The 20,659-nt window shown below is 38.5% G+C and overlaps 1 protein-coding gene across 8 annotated transcripts in view; it reads right to left on the bottom strand.

Moving 5' to 3' along the window:
* Nucleotides 1-20,659, bottom strand: part of INTS2 (integrator complex subunit 2) — a 52,648-nt gene that overhangs the window by 29,642 nt on the left and 2,347 nt on the right. For 6 of the 8 annotated variants that reach the window (XM_032616690.1, XM_032616688.1, XM_032616689.1 and 3 more), the window contains exons 3-12: nt 19,841-19,979; nt 17,593-17,695; nt 16,645-16,758; nt 14,479-14,609; nt 14,058-14,231; nt 10,834-11,060; nt 9,027-9,152; nt 5,104-5,175; nt 4,902-5,016; nt 2,347-2,415 (exon numbers count right to left, since the gene is read on the bottom strand). In XM_032616690.1, the coding sequence (XP_032472581.1) occupies nt 2,347-2,415; nt 4,902-5,016; nt 5,104-5,175; nt 9,027-9,152; nt 10,834-11,060; nt 14,058-14,231; nt 14,479-14,609; nt 16,645-16,758; nt 17,593-17,695; nt 19,841-19,979 (1,270 nt within the window). The remainder of the gene's footprint in view (nt 1-2,346; nt 2,416-4,901; nt 5,017-5,103; nt 5,176-9,026; nt 9,153-10,833; nt 11,061-14,057; nt 14,232-14,478; nt 14,610-16,644; nt 16,759-17,592; nt 17,696-19,840; nt 19,980-20,659) is intronic. The other 2 variants (XM_032616695.1, XM_032616694.1) reach the window with 2 other exon arrangements.

Raw genomic sequence — 20,659 nt, 5'->3', positions numbered from 1 at the left:
CTTAGTTCCCTGACCAGGGATTGAACCCATGCCCTTGGCAGTGAAAAGGCAGAGACCTAACCAGTGGACGGCCAGGGAATTCCCAAGAACATTAGTTAAACTAAAAGAAGCAAGAATTGGGCTTCCCTGGTGGCACAGTGGTTGAGAGTCTGCGTGCCCCGGTCGGGGAAGATCCCACATGCCGTGGGGCGGCTGGGCCCGTGAGCCATGGCCGCTGAGCCTGCACATCCGGAGCTTGTGCTCCGCAACAGGAGAGGCCACAACAGTGAGAGGCCCACGTACCGCCAAAAAAAAAAGAAGCAAGAATTACAGATCTATGAGTATTTTCAAATATTTCATTTTTTTTTTTTTTTTTTTTTTTTTTTTTTTTTTTTTTTTTTTGCGTTACGCGGGCCTCTCAATGTTGTGGCCTCTCCCGTTGCGGAGCACAGGCTCCGGACGCGCAGGCCCAGCGGCCATGGCTCACGGGCCCAGCCGCTCCGCGGCATGTGGGATCCTCCCGGACCGGGGCACGAACCCGTGTCCCCTGCATCGGCAGGCGGACCCTCAACTCAACCACTGCGCCACCAGGGAAGCCCTCATTTTTTAAGATATACATATTTTTGTATTATGAGATTTAAATCAATAAATGAACCTGGGAACTAATTTTATTTTATTTTTTTAATTAATTAAATTATTTATTTATTTTTGGCTGCATTGGGTCTTCGTTGTGGTGCATGGGCTTCTCACTACAGTGGCTTCTCTAATTGCAGAGCAGGGGCTCTAGGCACGCGGGCTTCAGTAGTTGTGGCTTGCAGGCTCCAGAGCACAGGCTCAGAAGCTGTGGTGCATGCGCTTAGTTGCTCTGCAGCACGTGGGATCTTCCTGCACCAGGGATCGAACCTGCATTGGCAGGCGGATTCTTTTTTTTTTTTTTTTTTTTTTTTTATGCGTTACGCGGGCCTCTCACTGTTGTGGCCTCTCCCGTCGCGGAGGACAGGCTCCGGACGCGCAGGCTCAGCGGCCATGGCTCACGGGCCCAGCCGCTCCGCGGCATGTGGGATCCTCCCAGACCGGGGCACGAACCCGTGTCCCCTGCATCGGCAGGCGGACTCTCAACCACTGCGCCACCAGGGAAGCCCTGCAGGCGGATTCTTAACCACCACGCCACCAAGGAAGTCCCAGGAATTAATTTTAAATTTGAGCATAGTCTCCGTCAAAGACAAAAACCCTAATTCAAAAAGATACACGCACCCCAATGTTCATGGCAACACTATTTACAATAGCCAAGACATGGAAGTGACCTAAGTGTCCATTAACAGATAAATTGTGTGTGTGTGTGTGTTTGTGTGTGTGTGTGTGTGTGTGTGTGTGTGTGTGTGTGAGATGGAATATTACTCTGCCATAAAAAAGAATGAAATAATGCCATTTTTATCAACATGGAATGACCTAGAGATTATCAAACTAAGTGAAGTAAGTTAGAGAAAGAAAAATATTGTATGATACCACTTATATGTGGAATCTGAAAAACAGTACAAATGAACTTACTTACAAAATAGAAACAGACTCATAGACATAGAAAACAAACTTATGATTACCAAAGGGGAAGGATGGGGAGGGATAAATTGAGAGTATAAGATTAACAGATACACAGTATCATATATAAAACAGATAAACAGTAAGGATTTACTGTATAGCACAAAAAAACTATATTCAATATATTGTAATGAACTATAATGGAAAAGAATAAAAAAGAATATAGATATATACACATACATATGTATAACCATATCATTTGCTATATATCTAAAACTAACACAATATTGTAAATCACCTATAATTCAATTTTTAAAAAAGAAAAAAAAAGAAGAATAGTCTCCATCACTGGAAAAATAAAATATCATTAGGATTACCCATGGACAAAAGTGCTGAAACTAAATAAGAACAGGTAAATACTAGAATAAGAAATTTAGACTCTAGCTTATCATCTAGTTAGACATGCACCTCACAGCTGAAAAGGTTTAAAGAGGTTTCTATGTTATTTTTCTCCTGACAATACCAGTTGATTACCCTATGTGAGCTACCATCAATACCTAAGACTATATTCTTAAGTATCTATTCAAAGTCTCCAAAATATGTAAATTTATTTATTACATGCTTCTGTATGTAGTAAATAGCTTTAAAAGTAAATTTTAAATAGGATTATTCTTTACAGAAGTTTCTAAGATTAAATAAATCATGACTGGAAACTAAAAAGGAATAAAAAAACTATATAATGCTCCTAAACTGAAACATACAAGTTTTTCCCCAAAGAATGTTGTAAAAGAAAGTTAAAGAAGTACCTAAGAATAAAGTTAAAAGACGTACCTGCTCAGTAAAAATTTCCTGTGTGAAGATAGTCTTCATCCTGCTCAAGGAGCTTGGCTTAATTACAATCTAAAACAATCAAAAGAATTTCAACAGCATGTGAAAATAAAATATATAAAGCACAATTTTCTCTCGTAAATTTATTATCTAAAATGACTGTGATATATAAAATTAATGTTCAAATACTCTATTTTAGAAGTAGCTTCTCAAACCCAACATTAAAGTGTGGTTTTCCTCAGAAACTGAACCAACATATAAAAGTACTTAGGAAATATACCATTATTGGCATTTCAAGACAGTGGGAAGAAGTGGATTATTCAATAAATGGAGGTAGGATAGCTATCTTTCTGGATAATACCTATAAAGATTTGCACATGACACCATACCCAAAATCAACTCCAAATGTATTAAAAATTTAAATTTAAAACATGAGGCCACAAAAACACTAGAAGAAAATATAGGTGACCGTTTCTATAAACCTAAGGAAAGAAAAACATTTCTAAGCAGAAAAACAAAGTAAGAACCACAAAAGAAATATTTAATGTATTACACATATTGAAAATAATAATTTTCACATGGCAAAAAAGACTGGGAAAAATCAACTGCAACATATTATATTGTACTTCTCCACTTATTTATTTTTTTTTTTTTTTGCGGTATGCAGGCCTCTCACTGTTGTGGCCTCTCCTGTTGCGGAGCACAGGTTCCGGATGTGCAGGCTCAGGGGCCATGGCTCATGGGCCCAGCCGCTTCGCGGCATGTGGGATCTTCCCGGACTGGGGCAAGAACCCGCGTCCCCTGCATCGGCAGGCGGACTCTCAACCACTGCGCCACCAGGGAAGCCCTGTACTTCTCCACTTTTAAAGACAATAAGGATTATAAGATGCACCACAGATTTAATAGTAGCTTTTCAAGAAAAAAAGAGGTGAAACACTACCACATTAACATTACACATCAACTGCAAAATGAATCCCAGTTTCAATACTGGGTAAAATATGTCTTGAAATCAACGAAATATTGGGTTGGCCAAAAAGTTCCTTTGGGTTTTTCCATAAGATGTTATAGAAAATCCTGAAAGAACTTTTTGGCCAACCCAATATGCTATATAAGGCATAAGGGAATATCATTTACATATAAAGAGCCCTTCTGAATCAGTAAAAGGAAAAATAAATCAATAAAAATCCCTATAGAGGGCTTCCCTGGTGGCGCAGTGGTTGAGAGTCCGCCTGCCGATGCAGGGGACACGGGTTCGTGCCCCGGCCGGGAAGATCCCACGTGCCGCGGAGCGGCTGGGCCCGTGAGCCATGGCCGCTGAGCCTGCGCGTCCGAAGCACAGGCTCCGTAACGGGAGAGGCCACAACAGTGAGAGGCCCGTGTACCATAAAAAAAAAAAAAAAAAAAAAAAAAAAAAAAATCCCTATAGAAAAACTGGGACGTCAATAAGCCTTTCACAAAAGAAATAAACCAGCTAAAACACATAGATTTTTTAAAACTACCCAAAAAAACTTCCATATAAACTGTAACTATAAAAAATAATAACCATAGTTTTACTAGTAATCAAAGAAATGCAAAATAAGTAAGACGATTTTTCACCATATTTGCAAAGATTAAAAAGAATGGTAATGGCCAGTGATGGTGAGAGTTTAGGAAAATAGGCACTCTCATTCACTAATGAGAACAGTTAAACTGGTATAATCTCTCTGGAAGATAATATGGCAATACACATTAAACAGCTTAACATCACCATACTTCTACTTAGTACTGCTTTCTAGAACTTCATCCTAATAATCCAAAAAGTGTTTGAAGATATACATGTATGCGTGCCTGTGCATATATTTACATACATAAGGATATTCATCTAAGCATTATTCAGAAACTGGAAAATCTACATGGCAAATAAGAAAAGATCCATTAAGAATATAATGATCAGTCCATATGATGAACTACAATGCAGCCATTAAAAATTAGGGCTTCCCTGGTGGCGTAGTGGTTGAGAGTCCGCCTGCCGATGCAGGGGACACGGGTTTGTGCCCCAGTCCGGGAGATCCCACATGCTGCAGAGCGGCTAGGCCCGTGAGCCATGGCCACTGAGCCTGCGCGTCCGGAGCCTGTACTCCGCAACGGGAGAAGCCACAACAGTGAGAGGCCCACGTACCGCAAAAAAAAAAAAAAAAAAAAAATATTATATTGTATTAGAATATTTATGGATATGAGGAAGTGCTTATCATATATTGGTAAATTCATTAAAATTACAAAATATGTATATCAATTTAAAGAAAGAACAGATACCAGACTATTAACAGTACCTGATATCTCTGAACATGGAATTATATCTTTCCCTTCTTTATTGTGTTTTCTAAGTTTTCTACATAGAACACCTATTATTCTTGTGAATAGTGTTTTCATAATGTATTTTTTTCTAAGAGCTCTTGATAGTTTCAAACTATTAAACAACTAAAATTATTTCAAAATGAAAACAATCTATTCACTTAACATTACAAGAAAATGTCCAGCTTAGAAACACTGTCTTTAGAAAGAAGATAAAAGGAAATTACCTTCATCCCCAAAGTAGAACAGACCAAGTCAATGATAGCACTAAGTTGGTTGCTATGAAAGTACATAGCAACCAACAATAACATCTCCCCAAAAGAAGCAGAGACGCCTGAAGTACTGTTGAAACAGAAAAGAAAATATGAATTTCCAAAGAAAGGGATAAGAAAAACTTACTCAGCTAACTGAAACAAAAAGTCGTCTTACCTTTCAAAATAAGCTTCTTCTTTTATCATCCAACTTAGCCACACTACCATTAGCTGCTCCTGTTCAGGCGTACTATATAAAACATATCAGAAGTCACTGGTTTAAGTCAGATATACTAGCATAAGAATAAAAAATCATTCTGGAATTATTTTTGGTAGAAATTATTTTTTCCTCAAAATAATGGCTTCTTGAATTGGACATTAATTGTCATTGAGATATGAAGCAGTTCTACAGAAGAAGAATGAGAACCTTTACTTTTCTCTATGAATATGAATAGTCAAACCCTCTCAAAGTCTCAGTTACTGCATTTGAAGGTTGGAGAGAGTAAATGTCCTCACATTCCTTGGAAAAACAAAGGTCCTTTGGGATTAAAATGTTAGGATAACTGTACATACTAACAGCTGATACTTATATAGAAAAAAATCTAGTGTTAAAACTTAATCATCAGGGCTTCCCTGGTGGCGCAGTGGTTGGGAGTCTGCCTGCCGATGCAGGGGACACGGGTTCGTGCCCCGGTCCGGGAGGATCCCACATGCCGCGGAGCGGCTGGGCCTGTGAGCCATGGCCGCTGAGCCTGCAGGTCCGGAGCCTGTGCTCCGCAGCGGGAGAGGCCACAACAGTGAGAGGCCCGTGTACTGCAAAAAAAAAAAAAAAAAAAACTTAATCATCAAAAAGTCACAAACTGAGTACAAGGACAGTAATAACTCAGACCATCTTTTACCTGGAAAATGAAATTTAGTTTATAGAAGCATTTTGAGCAGAACTCAAAATGACAGAGAAAAAAGTGATCACTATTCAAAAGTAAAAAGAAACAGCCAGGGGCTCATCAGATATGAAAAATGGTTATAAAAACACACCAACAAGAATGACTTGTTTAAAGGGAATAATTTTGGTTTGTAAAAATAATTTTCATTGATCTCCTTCTACTTCATTGCAGTGTAAACAGGTAAAACGAAAAGCAACTACAAAGCCTGCTACCCAAAGCTAAGAAAATTAAAAAGGTCACTCTCAACCACACCTAAATCATTCCACTAATAAAAGACAGTGTTATGTAGTAGAAAGATTACAGCTTTAGAGCCTGTCAGATCTGAGTGGGAATCCCATCTCTGCTAATCACTGTTAGTGTGACCCTGAACAAGAAATTTAAATAATCTTTTTGAACTTTAGCTCTCCTACTTATAATATAAAGATAAAAATACCCACCTTACAGAAGTAATGAGGATTAGAGACAATGCTTAGAAATTACTTCAGGTTATATATATATATATATATATATATATAACTGAATCACTTTGCTATACACAGAAACTAACACAACATTGTAAATCAACTATAATTTAATAAAATAAATTTTTAAAAAAAGCAAGAAACTACTTCAGGTAAAGAGAAAAGAAAGTACTTCATTTCACATACTTAATTTCATACCTTCCTGAAACACACAATTCAAACTACATTAAAGGGATTTTCTTACAAGGCATAAATGCATAGGATGATGATGAGGGACAACAACACAAAATACTGGAAGACAGAGCCAATACAGATGAGTGATAACTGACTTAGCAGACCCGAGAAAGCAGAATACTAAACTGACAGGTGGGAAAACCAATCTACCACTTACACCACAGAATCCCCAAAGGCCTCAGAAACTGACAACTCCAGGCAGTTCTGGGAGTGAGAATGAAGACAGAGACTAAATATAGACAGTCTATATGAGCAGTAGACCTCCAAATCACCTCCATTCTACACACCTAGATGAATACCCATCCCCCAGTAGAGAGGAGACTAGAGATCTATTCTCTGGATATAGTAAAAGAGGGTGTCTCTGAACTGACGGACAATCAGGGATATCTAGAGCACCTTTCTGAAAGTAGAAGAATTATGTGAATGCTTATACTGCAGTCTGAGACATCCCAGCCCTTAACCCTCACTTTATTTAAAGGCCTCCACTCCCCAAGCAAGACAACAGTCTTCTCTAAGACTCTGAAAAGCCCAAGAGTTTCCCATCTATGCATTCAGAAGTTCTAACCTGCTTTTTAGTTTCCCACTCTTAAATATGAACAGACAATCAAGAATTACCAAACCTGAAAAAAAGCTTCTAACTTGAAAAATATAGAACAAAAAAAGGCAGAAAAAAAGAAACTTAGAGAAAAGAAACAGAACAAATAAAACCCCTTCAATCATTTTAATATCAGAGAAACCATGCCACGATGAAGCAGTAGACAGTATAAAAAAGAAACAGGGCTTCCCCAGTGGCGCAGTGGTTGGGAGTCCGCCTGCCGATGCAGGGGACGCGGGTTCGTGCCCCGGTCCGGGAGGATCTCACATGCCACGGAGCAGCTGGGCCCATGGGCCATGGCCGCTGGGCCTGCGCGTCCGGAGCCTGTGCTCCGCAGTGGGAGAGGCCACAACAGTGAGAGGCCCGCGTACCGCAAAACAAAACAAAACAAAACAAAACAAGAAACCCTAGGGACAAAAGGCTAATCCTACATGACTCCATATTTAAAAAGAACAAGCCGCAAAAAGGACCAGGAATCAGAATGTCATTAGATTTCTCAACAGTAACATTGGAAGTTAGAAGACAATAGAGCAAGACTTTCAAAACCCTCAAAGGGAATTATTTCCAACTTAGAATTCTATACCCCATCAAACTATCAATCAAGTGTCAAAGCAGAATAAAGACATTTTCAGACATACCCAGTCTTAAAATAATTTACCTCTCACATACCCATTCTAAAGAAGCAAAATGAGGGAGCAAATTAAAAAAGATGGAAGGACTTCCCTGGTAATCCGGTGGTTAAGACTCCACGCTCCCAATGCAGGGGGCCCAGTTTGATCCTTGGTCAGGGAACTAGACCCCATATGCTACAACTAAAAGATCTCACATGCCACAACTAAAGATCCCACATGCTGCAACTAAAGATACCGCATGCCACAAGGAAGATCCCGAGTGCCTCAACTAAGACCCGGCACAGCCAAATAAATAAATAAATAAATAAATAAAAGAAAAAAGTAAAAAGATGGAGACATAAGATGCAGGAAACAGAAGACCCAACAAAGGACAGCTGAAGCAAGTCCCCAAAATAATAGTGAAGAGCAATTCCCAGACGAGAGCTGTGTACCAGGTGCAGAGGTAGCCAGTTCAGATGGGAGATCAAAATGTTCCAGGAGAGATTTCCTCAAGAAAATGAAACTGGCAGAATATCTAATGAGTCTGAACATCTTGAGAGGAGGTTTAGATTGGCAGAGAGTTTGAGATCGCATTAATGTAAGCACACAAAATACAGAGCAAATGAAAAGCAAAGAACAAAAACACAGGATAATTATTAATGGAGAAACAAGTTTTGCAAAAGAAAAGTAATCATCTACTGCTTGGTTGCGCTTCCAATAGTGTAACATAAACAACTATGTATTGGTCAAAGCAAAATAATAACTGTACTGGGAGAATGGAAAGATAGAAAGGATGTGTAGATATGTTGAGGACAGAGAGAAAAGAGAGAACTAATTCCTTATTCTCATAGTGGGACGTCAACAAATACTCCTAAAACGAAAAATCAGGATGTAGCGAATACAAACATGTTAATAAAGATGTGGTAGTAAAAACCAAAAGAATCAGCTGAAAGAACTGAAAGAAGCTGCTTCTGGGGAAGGGGAAACAGGGAGAGGGGGGGAATAAGGACTACAATTTGCCTCGAATCTTGAAGAACTCTTTTGACTCCTTTAAACAATGTGTACATGAAACTTTGATAAAGACAAATAAAATAACTGGCATATAGGAGATGCTACTGATATCCTTTTATTAAATAATACCAACGTCCCTATCTTAGACCATTTTGTAGTAAGCTCCTAATTAATTTTATACATGTGTTTTAATAAATAAACAAAAGCAGACCTTGAGAAAATAGTACAGTTATATAGCTGGGTACCTGACAAGTGTAGAAAAGGCCAGGAGCATACAAAAGGAAAGTGAAACAAAGCGAACCCCAGCTGGTGTGGCAGGAGGACGGCTTGTCATCAACTGCAGTAATTGCTCAGCTTCTTCCTCAGTTGGTCTAAAAAAGGAATACATTATTAGGTTTTGCTTTTTTCAGTTGAGAGAAAGAAGGGACTTCTCAACAGTTTAACCTTTCAGATACAAATCTTAAGCTTTATAATGTACCTCACTACTTATAAAATCTTTAATATCTTAAGACGTCAAAAGCAAAACTGTTGAATTCACAACTAGTGTTTTTCCTCAGACACAAATACAGGTAGTCCCCACTTTGCACAGTAGTGTGGGACCATAAAAATAATGATGCAAGCTGAAACTGCATCAAGATCTTAATAATCAATGGGGAAAATTACAGCTGTTCCACAACTTTTAAAATTTTTGTCAGGACATTAAAAACTCTGTTGGTTACAATGAATAGGGAAATTTTTTTAAATAGTAAAACTAATATTTATACAGCATTCTATAATTGGATATATTAGAAACATTGGGAATTAAAGTGTTTTCTTTGTAAAAGATTTATCAAGAGTAGTTTGAACAGCCCTTGCCATCTTCTCATTGTATAACTTATAATATGGAGTGAGCATCTTCTCTAAGCCTTGATGAATTATCATACCCCCTTCTAAGTTTGGATCAGCTTCTAATATTTTACCCTTTGTAGTTCCAGTCATGAAATATCTGAGAGTTCCTTTAACATGAAGATTTTTGTCAGCATCAGTCCTCTGGGTCTTCATCCCTTTTGTCACAATGACTTTCCTCAAGCTCGCCTTCACTAAGCTCACCTGGCTACGTATCTAGGGTCTCTCAAACGGCAGCACTGACAACATCCTCACAGTCAGCTGTTTCTTCTATTTACGTTTGGCTCAAATGTCACTTCCAGCGTTAACTACTTTCTTTGCTACACTTTCATTTTTATTGGCCAATTCCCTCTTTCAATTATCCATTTCTGTAAAATATCACATGGGTTTATTCACTGAGAGACAAGGAGATGATTCTACTACTCACTTTGCTGTCTGTTCATGAACTGAGTAATACTTGTACATTGACTAGTTACTGAAAGATTTTAAAAGAAATGATGTGATTGGTCACTGCTCGTGATGTGCCTCTTTTATTTACACAGTGATTTGTGGCTTAAAAAGCTCTCAGCAAAGTTTGCACTTTATACAATAATTTGGTTAATGTATCATGGTAACTGATATATTAGTTGTTGAGGGAGCAGTGTTACTTAACTAAAGTGTGGTAACTGAAACTCAAGTTAACAGAGACATGCAAAGTGAGGACTACATGTATAACAGTTGAGGACAGTATTCAAAAGGATGTAGTCAGTGACTAAGAAATCTCGTGCTTAATAATCGCATCATATCAATTTTAAACAATCTATGATCTCAGTTGTAAAAGTAAACACAGAACACATTTACTTCAACTAGCTGCATGGGCTAGGTAAAGGATAACTCACAGACCACTCAGGATAGTCATGTCAAGCTGTGGCAGAGTCATAGGTTTCTTAAACTGCTCTTGCTCCTCCCATATTTACATAATTCTATTTACAATCAGACCAAAATAGATGGATAAATCCCAGCTAGGAATGTTTGCCTGAGGCCTTCATTCTTGATATAGGCGAGCTCACTACCTAAGCCCAATAGAAAACCCAAATCCTCTGAATAAAAGGCCTGTGGCTCACTTTCTTGGGATTAGAAACAAGAAAGTAAAATGACAAAAAGGTAAAATATCAAATTATTGAATACTTGAGTCCAGCGATCCCCATCAAAGCACAGTACAGACGTAAGAGTGCACTGGCTTTCACAACATGCTCTTCTTTCAGCCCCGAATACACAGACACATTGGGCTCCATCTCCACATCAGCTTCTTCCACAATGCGGGTACTTCTTACTGTGGGAAGAATGCCCATCAACTCCAGAAGAAGCTGCCTTCTCATTTGCCAAAGGACAGAACTACTGGTCTCTCTTTTTCTCTGTAAGGGAAAAATACGCCACAAAAGGAAGAAAGCATGGAGCACTTACTAAGTCAGAAGGAAGTTCAAACAAAGCTCTCCACTTAAACACTTGAAACTGATCCATTTGAGGAGGCTGAGGCTATCACAACTGCAGAATCTCATTTTAATCCATCGAGCAAATTCAGTGGATTTGACAAATACTCTACTCACCCTAATTTGGACTGGTTGTACAGAAAATACTAAATTAATAACAATTTGAGATGTAAAACATCATGTAAATGATGCTTTCAAATACATAATGACTAGTGGAGTCATATGTACAAAGTGCTCAGATTGTGAAGACACAAGGGCTTGAGTGGAAACAAAAGCTCTGCTATTAATTGATTATGTACTTTTAGGCATATAAGTTAACCTCTCTGAACCCCTTGTCTTAAATGACAAGGAGATGAATATCTTATTAATAATATTTAACTCCCAGGAGTGCTCTAGTTAGGAGTTTACAAGTCTACCACCCCCCCAGTTCTTCAGGCAGGGATAACATCCAGTCATCTCTTACTCATCAGGGCCTGACATATTGTGCCTGACATACAGCAAGCGTTCAATATTTGTTAAATAGATGAACAAACGAACAAAGATAATAAATATGAAAGCAGTTCTAAACTGTAAAGGACTAGGCAAAAGTTAGTTATTATTTTTAGAGTGTTTCAAAGTAAAATATGGTAAGCCTGTTTTATTAATGATATAAGGTTCAAATAAGTTTACTGCACACAAAGAACAATTACCAACAAGTGGATCATACCAGGTGCTTAGCACAGTGCCTGACATATAGAAGAAATACTAGAAATATTCACTTCCTTTTCAAAAGCAAAGTTTAAAATTAGTTTTCAAATGGGCTAGAAGTAAAGTAAAACTTGGATACAGAAAAATATGGTGAATTCATGGCATAAAAAATATAGACTGGGGGCTTCCCTGGTGGTGCAGTGGTTGAGAGTCCGCCTGCCGATGCAGGGGACATGGGTTCGTGCCCGGGTCCAGGAGGATCCCACATGCCGCGGAGCGGCTGGGCCCGTGAGCCATGGCCACTGAGCCTGCGCGTCTGGAGCCTGTGCTCCGCGGCGGGAGAGGCCACAGCGGTGAGAGGCCTGCGTACCGCAAAAAAAAAAAGACTGAAGAAGAGTCTAAGCAGTATACATGTTACTGTCAAGCTCACTGACCTCAACAAGTTAAAAACCATTCTGCATTAGTTTCTTTGTAGGGACAGGACTCTATTCACAGAGTTACCATGAGATGTTTTTTGAAAAAGTACAATATTTTGCAAGTTAAAAACTGTTGCAAAATATAATATATATTCATCAATAGATGGATGGATAAATGTAGTAGATACATACAATAAAATATTAGCCTTAGAAAGGAAGGAAATTCTGACACATGCCACAACATGCATGGACCTTAAAAACATAATGCTAGGGACTTCCCTGGAGGCGCAGTGATTAAGAATCCGCCTGCGAAAGCAGGGGACATGGGTTCGAGCCCTGGTCCGGGAAGATCCCACATGCCGTGGAGCAACTAAGCCCACGCGCTGCAACTACTGAAGCCCGCGCGCCTAGAGCCTATGCTCTGCAACAGGAGAAGCCACCACAATGAGAAGCCCGCACACCACAATGAAGAGTAGCCTCCGCTTGCCGCAACTAAAGGAAGCCCACGCACAGCAACAAAGACCCAATGCAGCCAAAAATAAAATAAAATAAACATTATGCTAAGGAAAATAAGCCAAACTCAAAAAGAGAAATACCACTTATACGAGGTACCTAGAATGGGCAAATTCATAGAAACAGAAAGTAGAAAAGAGATTACCAGGCGCTGGGAGGAAGGAGGAATGGGAAATTATTGTTTAATGGGTACAGAGTTTCTGTTTGGGATGATGAAAAAGTTCTCAAAATGAATAGTGATGTTGGTTGCACAACACTGTAAATGTACTTAACGTCACTGAGCTGTACACTTAAAAATGATTCAAATGGTAAATTTCACATTATGTATATTTTACCACAATAATATAATAATAATAATATACACACACATATTAAAATCACAGACTACAATAACAATTTGTATTGATGACCTAATGTAGCAACCTAACGTAGCAGTTCTCACGTGGCTGACCCAGAAACCTGGAGATTACCAATACTCTTTTGGGGGCCCAGAAGGTCAAAAATATTTCCTTAACATTATAGAACTTTTTCACTCATTCTCCCACAAGTACACAGTGCAGTTTTTCCAAAGGCCAGACATTAAAGAGACTTGCAAAAATGCACAATGATACCACTCTTTTCAGTAAATTTTTGTTTTGGAAAATACGGTTATTTTTCATTAAAAAAGTATGTTATAGTCACATTTAATGAGATTATTATTGTTATTTTTCAATGAATTATAAATAAATATTTCAAAAACTGCAGTTTTCATTTCTAGTATGGTAAATATCAATAGATAAAATCCTATACAGGGACTTCCCTGGTGGCGCAGTGGTTAAGAATCCGCCTGCCAATGCAGGGGACACGGGTTCGAGCCCTGGTCTGGGAAGATCCCACATGCTGTGGAACAACTAAGCCTGTGCGCCACAACTACTGAGCCTGCAATCTAGAGCCTTCAAGCCACAACTACTGAGCCCACGTGCCACAACTACTGAAGCCCATGCACCTAGAGCCCGTGCTGTGCAGCAAGAGAAGCCAAAGCAATGAGAAGCCCACAAACCACAGCGAAGAGTAGCCCCTGCTCGCCGCAACTAGAGAAAGCCTGCATGCAGCAACAAAGACCCAACACAGCCAAAAATAAATAAATTAAAAAAAAAAAAAAAAAAAGCTCTTGGGAGTTCTCAATGATTTATTTTAAATGTTAGGAGGTCCTGAGACTAAGAAGTTTGAGAACCACGGACTTAATGACATCATTCTAAAAGTGTTTCTTCCTCTCTTACTACTAAAATAGCCTGATCCTTGGTCTGTACACGTATTTCTCCCTCACCTGCTGTCCATTTCGGATAAAAGTTCCAAACCAAGTCCGGACTTTCGCATTTGTTCCAAGAAGTAAACCACTAACAAAACAAACCAAGTCACTCACTCCGTCTTCACTAGCTTCATTTTTAGTATGATCCAAGGTCAAAGCCACTCCAAGACCTGGCAAGTGACATTCTTCCACCTAACAGAGCAAAGAAAACAAACTGAATTCAATATCATAAGGAAAAGGGCCAGGATGAGCCAGAATCTAAAGCATCTAAAGTTTAGGGGAGGACATAACACAAAACATAAAAACCCAGAGAAGAAGGTAATACATCCAGTCTATAACTATAATTCCAAATCTCTATAATATTCTAAAACCATCTTGAGAAGAGTTCCTGGTCCTAATATAAAGGCTTTTATCTCAGAAAAATAATAAGATCTCTTACCACCATGCCTCGGACCTTCAGGGCCTGAGAAGGATTCATTTTACATAAGAAGCGTAAGGCATCCGTCCTCCGCCTTCCTCCAAGACTCTCTTCATCTTGTCGTTCTCCATTTTTGATCAGGCCCCTACAAACTGAACATTTAATAGGCTCCATTACCTTAAGCTTTGTAAGTAGGATATCAGAAACAATTTTTTCAGTCTTGAGAATCGCTCATTTATGCAGATTAGACACTACAGAAGAAAAGGATCAGGAAACTTGAAAACATAGCAATAGAAACTGATCAAAATAAAGCCAAGAGTGAAAAGAGACTCAAAAAAATGAACTGTGATCTGTGGAACATCAAATAGTCAAACATACTTGTAATGTCTCAGAAAAAGAGAATGAAAGACAAATATATATATTTGAAGAAATTTTTCCAAACTTGATGAAAACTAAAAACCCACAAGTTCAATAAACCCCAAGAAGGATAAACACTAAGAAAATCATACCAAGACCCATCATAATCAAATCTCTGAAAACCAGTGATAAAGAGAAAATCTTAAAAGTAGCCAGAAGGGATAAAAAAAAAAAATAAACAAATAAAAGTAGCCAGAGGAAAAAAAGGAACATGTACAGAGGAATAAAGATAAAAATTACCACAGACAACAGAATGACATCTTTAAAGAGCTGAAAGGTCAACCTAAATCTATCGTGTAATATTCAGTAAATCTCTTAGAAACAAAAGGTAAATATTATCAATACCTCCATTTTTCAAATGAGAAGTTAAGTATCTTGATGGAGATCACACAAAGAGTGAGTGACAAGGTTAGAAATTATGCCCCCCAGGGCTTCCCTGGTGGCACAGTGGTTAAGAAACTGCCTGCCAATGCAGGGAACAGGGGTTCAAGCCCTGGTCTCGGAAGATCCCACATGCCACGGAGCAACTAAGCCCGTGTGCCACAACTACTGAGCCTGCACTCTAGAGCCCGTGACCCACAACTACTGAGCCTGCGTGCCCCAAATACTGAAGCCCACGTGCCTAGAGCCTGTGCTCCGCAACAAGAGAAGACACCACAATGAGAAGCCTGCGCACCGCAACAAAGAGTAGCCCCCGCTCGCTGCAACTAGAGAAAGCCCGCGCACAGCAACGGAGACCCAGTGCAGCCAAAAATAAACAAATAAAAATAAATAAATTTATTAAAAAAAAAAAAAAAGAAATTATGCCCCCCAGATCCAGCATCTTTTTCTGCTTGACTCTCCATTCACGAATTACCTTGCTCAATAAATGTAATTTTTATTTCACTCAGACCCAAACAACGATCTTCAGTCACTAGCAGTTTGAAAAAGTGGTGAAAATTTCAGTTGATTTTTCTCAATTTCTACCCTATACTTTTCTGCAAGCTGATAGCAATAAGGCTAAAAAACAAAGGTCTGATTGCTGGTATTTCTGATTACGTATATCTCGTACTGCTCTTTGGCTATTTCACAGATATATGTTCTCTCCCCTTTGTTCACTGAACACAGGGATTATATATTCTATTTCTTTAGTATTTTTTACTTCCCTATTACAGCACTGGTGACAAATGGCCAAAAAAAAAAAATTTTGCTGCATACTCACTGTACTTAAATCTGTAACCTCAGAACAATTTTGAATTCTCTAAACTCAGCATTTCTGCAATGAATACGCACTAATAAATTTTCAAAAAATAAAATCTCAAATAAAACCATATAAGTGTTTCTTCTTAGCTCAAACAATAGGTCCTAGGGACTTCCCTGGTGGTGCAGTGGTTAAGAATCCGCCTGCCAACGCAGGGGACATGGGTTCGAGCCCTGGTCTGGGAAGATCCCACATGCCAAGGAGCGGCTAAGCCCGTGTGCCACAACTACTGAGCCTGTGCTCTAGAGCTCGCAGGGCACAACTACTGAGCCTGCGTGCCACAACTACTGAAGGCCGCAAGCCTAGAGCCCGTGCTCCACAACAAGAGAAGCCACCGCAATGAGAAGACCACACACCATAACGAAGAGTAGCCCCCACATGCAGCAACTAGAGAAAGCCTGCACACAGCAAAGAAGACCCAACACAGCGAAAAATAAATAAATAAATAAATTTATTTAAAAAAAAAAAAAAAAGGTCCTGTACATGCCCAAGCAAATCTCTTCAATATCCCATTTTAAAATTACATTTACCTTCATTAAAACTATCAGGAACATTGGCCACCAACAGACACAAGAACCAGGCACCATTTCTAACATGGAGCAAGGCTTCAGCTACATCAACTATAGGAAGCAGGGATGGGAGCTCTATAAGAAAACAAAATCAGTGTTACTACTAAGGAGTGATATTTCATTGTATCATACATTAAACATCTTTTGACATTTCACCAATGTCATTTAAAAGTAATTAAAGTACTTTCTTTTCATAGTGTAGAGTTGAACTGTCCAGTAGGACAGCCAGTAGCCACATGTGACTATTTAAATTAAAATTAAATTAAATTAAAAATAGTTTCATTCCTCAATCACACTAGCCACATTTCAAGTACTCCATAACCACATGTGGCTAGTGGCTACTGTACCAGACAGCACAACACAGAACACTGTCATCGCTGTGGTGGACAGTGTTGGTCAAAAGAGTTACTTTCATGAAAATTTTCTCTGCATTTTTATGTCCTCTATCTTTTAATTCTGATCATGCATACCTATTATAAAGAGCCCAGAAAATACAAAAAGTGCAAAGAATATAAATAAAATCAGCTCTAATCCCATCACTCAAAGTTAATAATTTGAAAGATTTTATTTTAATCCCCCTACGGGTATTACTTTTAACAAAACTGGGATTATATTCTACTTACCATTTTGCCACTTGCTTTTTTCATTTAACATATTGTGAACATTTTCCAAAATGATTAAATTTCTTCAAATACACCACTTTAATGGCTGCACAGTGTGCTATACTATGGAAATAATATAATTTACTTAATCATTGTCCTACTATTAGTCATTTTTGACCTAAACTTTTAAGGTACATTCTTAATTAGGTGAACCTTAAAACAGCACAACACTCCAGGTTAAGAAGTTACACCGTATCATTTAACAAGAAACTATATCTGAAATTTATCTAAGCACTCATTATAGTACCTGCTTGTAAAATACAAAGTACATCTGCAGCTTCCTCCAAATAGACGGGACTCTCAAATAGCTCAGATGACTTGAAAAAAAATTCTCCACTGGACTCAGATACCTTTAAAAAAAAGAAAGAAAAAAGAAATGATGAACTCTCTTTAATTTCAGGTAATGAATTAGACCCCTTACTATTTTTGTAATTATTTTTTGAGCTTACAGACCATGTCTCTTAATAAGTCATTAATATACTACAGTAGAATATGCAGTACTGGATGAATGTACCAATTTAACCACAATTAGTCAAGTCACATTGTTATTCCAGACATGCAATATGATTCTTGATAATTTATATCTATACAAATATTTGGAGACATCTGGAATTAAAGATAAGACAAGCCAAAGAAATGAACTAAGAATGCTACCTACATAAGTTGTAGTTCAAAAAAAAGCTAAAAAACTATAAACTTAAAGCAGTATAACAGCTATAAATTCATGTTCTAAATGAAGTGTGGGAAAAACAAAGAATAAAAATTTAGGTCATCAAAAGTACCGACCAGCTTTTCTGAAAATTTCCTACAGAAGTTTCATTGCTACATCTCCCATATGCTGAAGGGTGCTGAACTGAAAAACTGGAAACCGCTCAGAGGAGGCAGTTCACTTATTTCATTAGAGGCATCAAGTACAGTATTAAGAAAAAGATGTAGGAAAATATTAGTTAAAATTAAAGACTGTCAAGAATTCCCCAGCAGTTCAGTGGTAAGGACTCTGTGCTTTCACTGCTGATGGCCCAGGTTCGATCCCTGGTCAGGGAACTAAGAGCCTGCAAGCCACATGGTGTGACCAAAAAAATAAGAAAAATCAAAAATAAAAGAAAAAGAAAAAATTAAAGACTATCAGTATAGTAGAAAAGAGCTGAAGTAAATAACTTTGTAATAGAAAAAAAAATTAAGATTTGTAACACATCTTAAAAACTATCTAGAACTAACTAAATCTGCCCCCCCATCAGTATTTTCTTTGGAAACAGAATTTAGGTTTTTTTGGTCCACAATTGATAAAACTAAACTTTATTTATTATAAATTAACTAACCTTGATATTCTCAAAGTAAAAAACATTTGCTTCTCAAACTCTGGGCCCAATCTTATATAAGACATCTTAATATGAAGATCCAATTTAGTTCTCTGTATGGTAACTCCTAACATTCACAGATTTAAAATTCAGAGTTTCAATTAACCATTATCACCCAAAAGTCCGTGACCTAAAGTAACCTATGTACACCCAAAACTAATATGACATTGCAAATCTTCAATAAAAATAAATAAATAGGGACTCCCCTGGTGGCGCAGTGGTTAAGAATCCGCCTGCCAATACAGGAGACATGGGTTCGAGCCCTGCTCTGGGAAGATCCCACATGCCGCAGAGCAACTAAGCCCGTGCGCCACAACTACTGAGCCTGCGCTCTAGAGCCCATGAGCCACAACTACTGAAGCCTGCATGCCACAACTACTGAGCCCACATGCCTAGAACCCGTGCTCTGCAGCAAGAGAAGCCACCGCAATGAGAAGCCCACACACTACAGGGAAGAGTAGCCCCCGCTCGCCGCAACTAAAGAAAGCCCGTGCAGCAACGAAGACCCAATGCAACCAAAAATAAATAAATAAATAAAAATTTTTAAATAAAAGAAAGAAAGAAAGAAAGTAACCTATCATTTTTCTGAGATGAGAGGTTGAATAGCCTTCTTTAGTATACAGGAACAATTCAGCCACCTAGTGAGTGAAGCTAGCCAAATATCCCACATTCAATTCAGCTTTGATACTCCCCAGTCACCGTTACGTATGAGGTACATAATTCAATCAGTATCTAAAGGAATCTCACACATTTTTTAGGAATCACGTACATATTTCACAACATTTTATGGGAGAAATTATATCCTATAGAGATATTTTCAAATTTTGTCATTTATACAAGTCTTGAGCTATATATCTTTCTAAATATCAAGAAGCCATTGAATGGACTCCATACAGAAAAAAACCTTATGATAGAGAATGCAGAATAGGCATAAATTAGAGAAAATAGTTAATTAGAAACAGCCTTTAAAAGCAGGTATTTAATATCCTTTCAAGCCTTTGAAAGGAAGACACTTACATAACAAATAGAAATATGTGTACGAGAGGATGCAACCTGCCTGCCTTCTTGCCTGTTTCTACCTTCTATGTGCAGACATCAAGTCATGCATATTTTGAGCTGTGATTAAAATAGACGCACCTTGTTCATAATTGCCAAAAGTTCACTAAGCACAAGACGCAATCGACGAGGTGAATCACTGTGTTCAAACTCTAAAGTCAGTCCATGCTGCAGCTGTGATACCAGGATGCTCTCTCCACTGCCTCCTCCAAGTTTATGCCTAATAAAGTACAAACGTGTAAAACAATTATGAGAACACTGGCACAGAAATAAAAGCATAAAAATGACCTTTTACAGAAATAATCTACAAAAGAATATATGAATTCTTTTCATATATTTCATGAATGTATTACTTCTGAAATATTTTTTCTATTTCAGAGATTCACAACCTGTGTAAAGACTCCATTACAACTGACAGTTAACAACCACTTCCATTAACAACAGTGGCTCACTACTGGATCCACAATGGGGGAGGAAGGACAAAACAAATGTCCAGAATTTGGGGGACTCAGTACAAACTTAACAAGCCTCCTACAGGACTTCCCTGGAGGTCCAATGGTTAAGACTCCTCACTTCTACTGCGGGGGGTGGGGGTTCCATCCCTGGTTGGGGAACTAAGATCCCTGGTTGGGGAACTAAGATCCCTGGCTGGGGAACTAAGATCCCTGGTTGGGGAACTAAGATCCCTGGCTGGGGAACTAAGATCCCTGGTCAGGGAACTAAGATCCCGCATGCTGTGTGGCAGAGCCAAAAAAAAATAAAAAATAAATAAAAGCCTCTCAGGAGATTCCAATAAATCCTTCTACTCTAGGGGAACTTACCCTACCCCCTTCCCCCTGAGAGTAATTAGCCTAATCAGCTTAGCCTGAGCACAACAGTGTATCTAGCCAAAGTTCTCAG

This window comes from Phocoena sinus, chromosome 20 (assembly GCF_008692025.1).
Source record: "Phocoena sinus isolate mPhoSin1 chromosome 20, mPhoSin1.pri, whole genome shotgun sequence".
In the NCBI taxonomy this organism is placed as follows: domain Eukaryota; kingdom Metazoa; phylum Chordata; class Mammalia; order Artiodactyla; family Phocoenidae; genus Phocoena; species Phocoena sinus.
The sequence above is the reverse complement of the archived record's forward strand: the minus strand, read 5'-3'. Positions and strand labels throughout refer to the sequence as shown.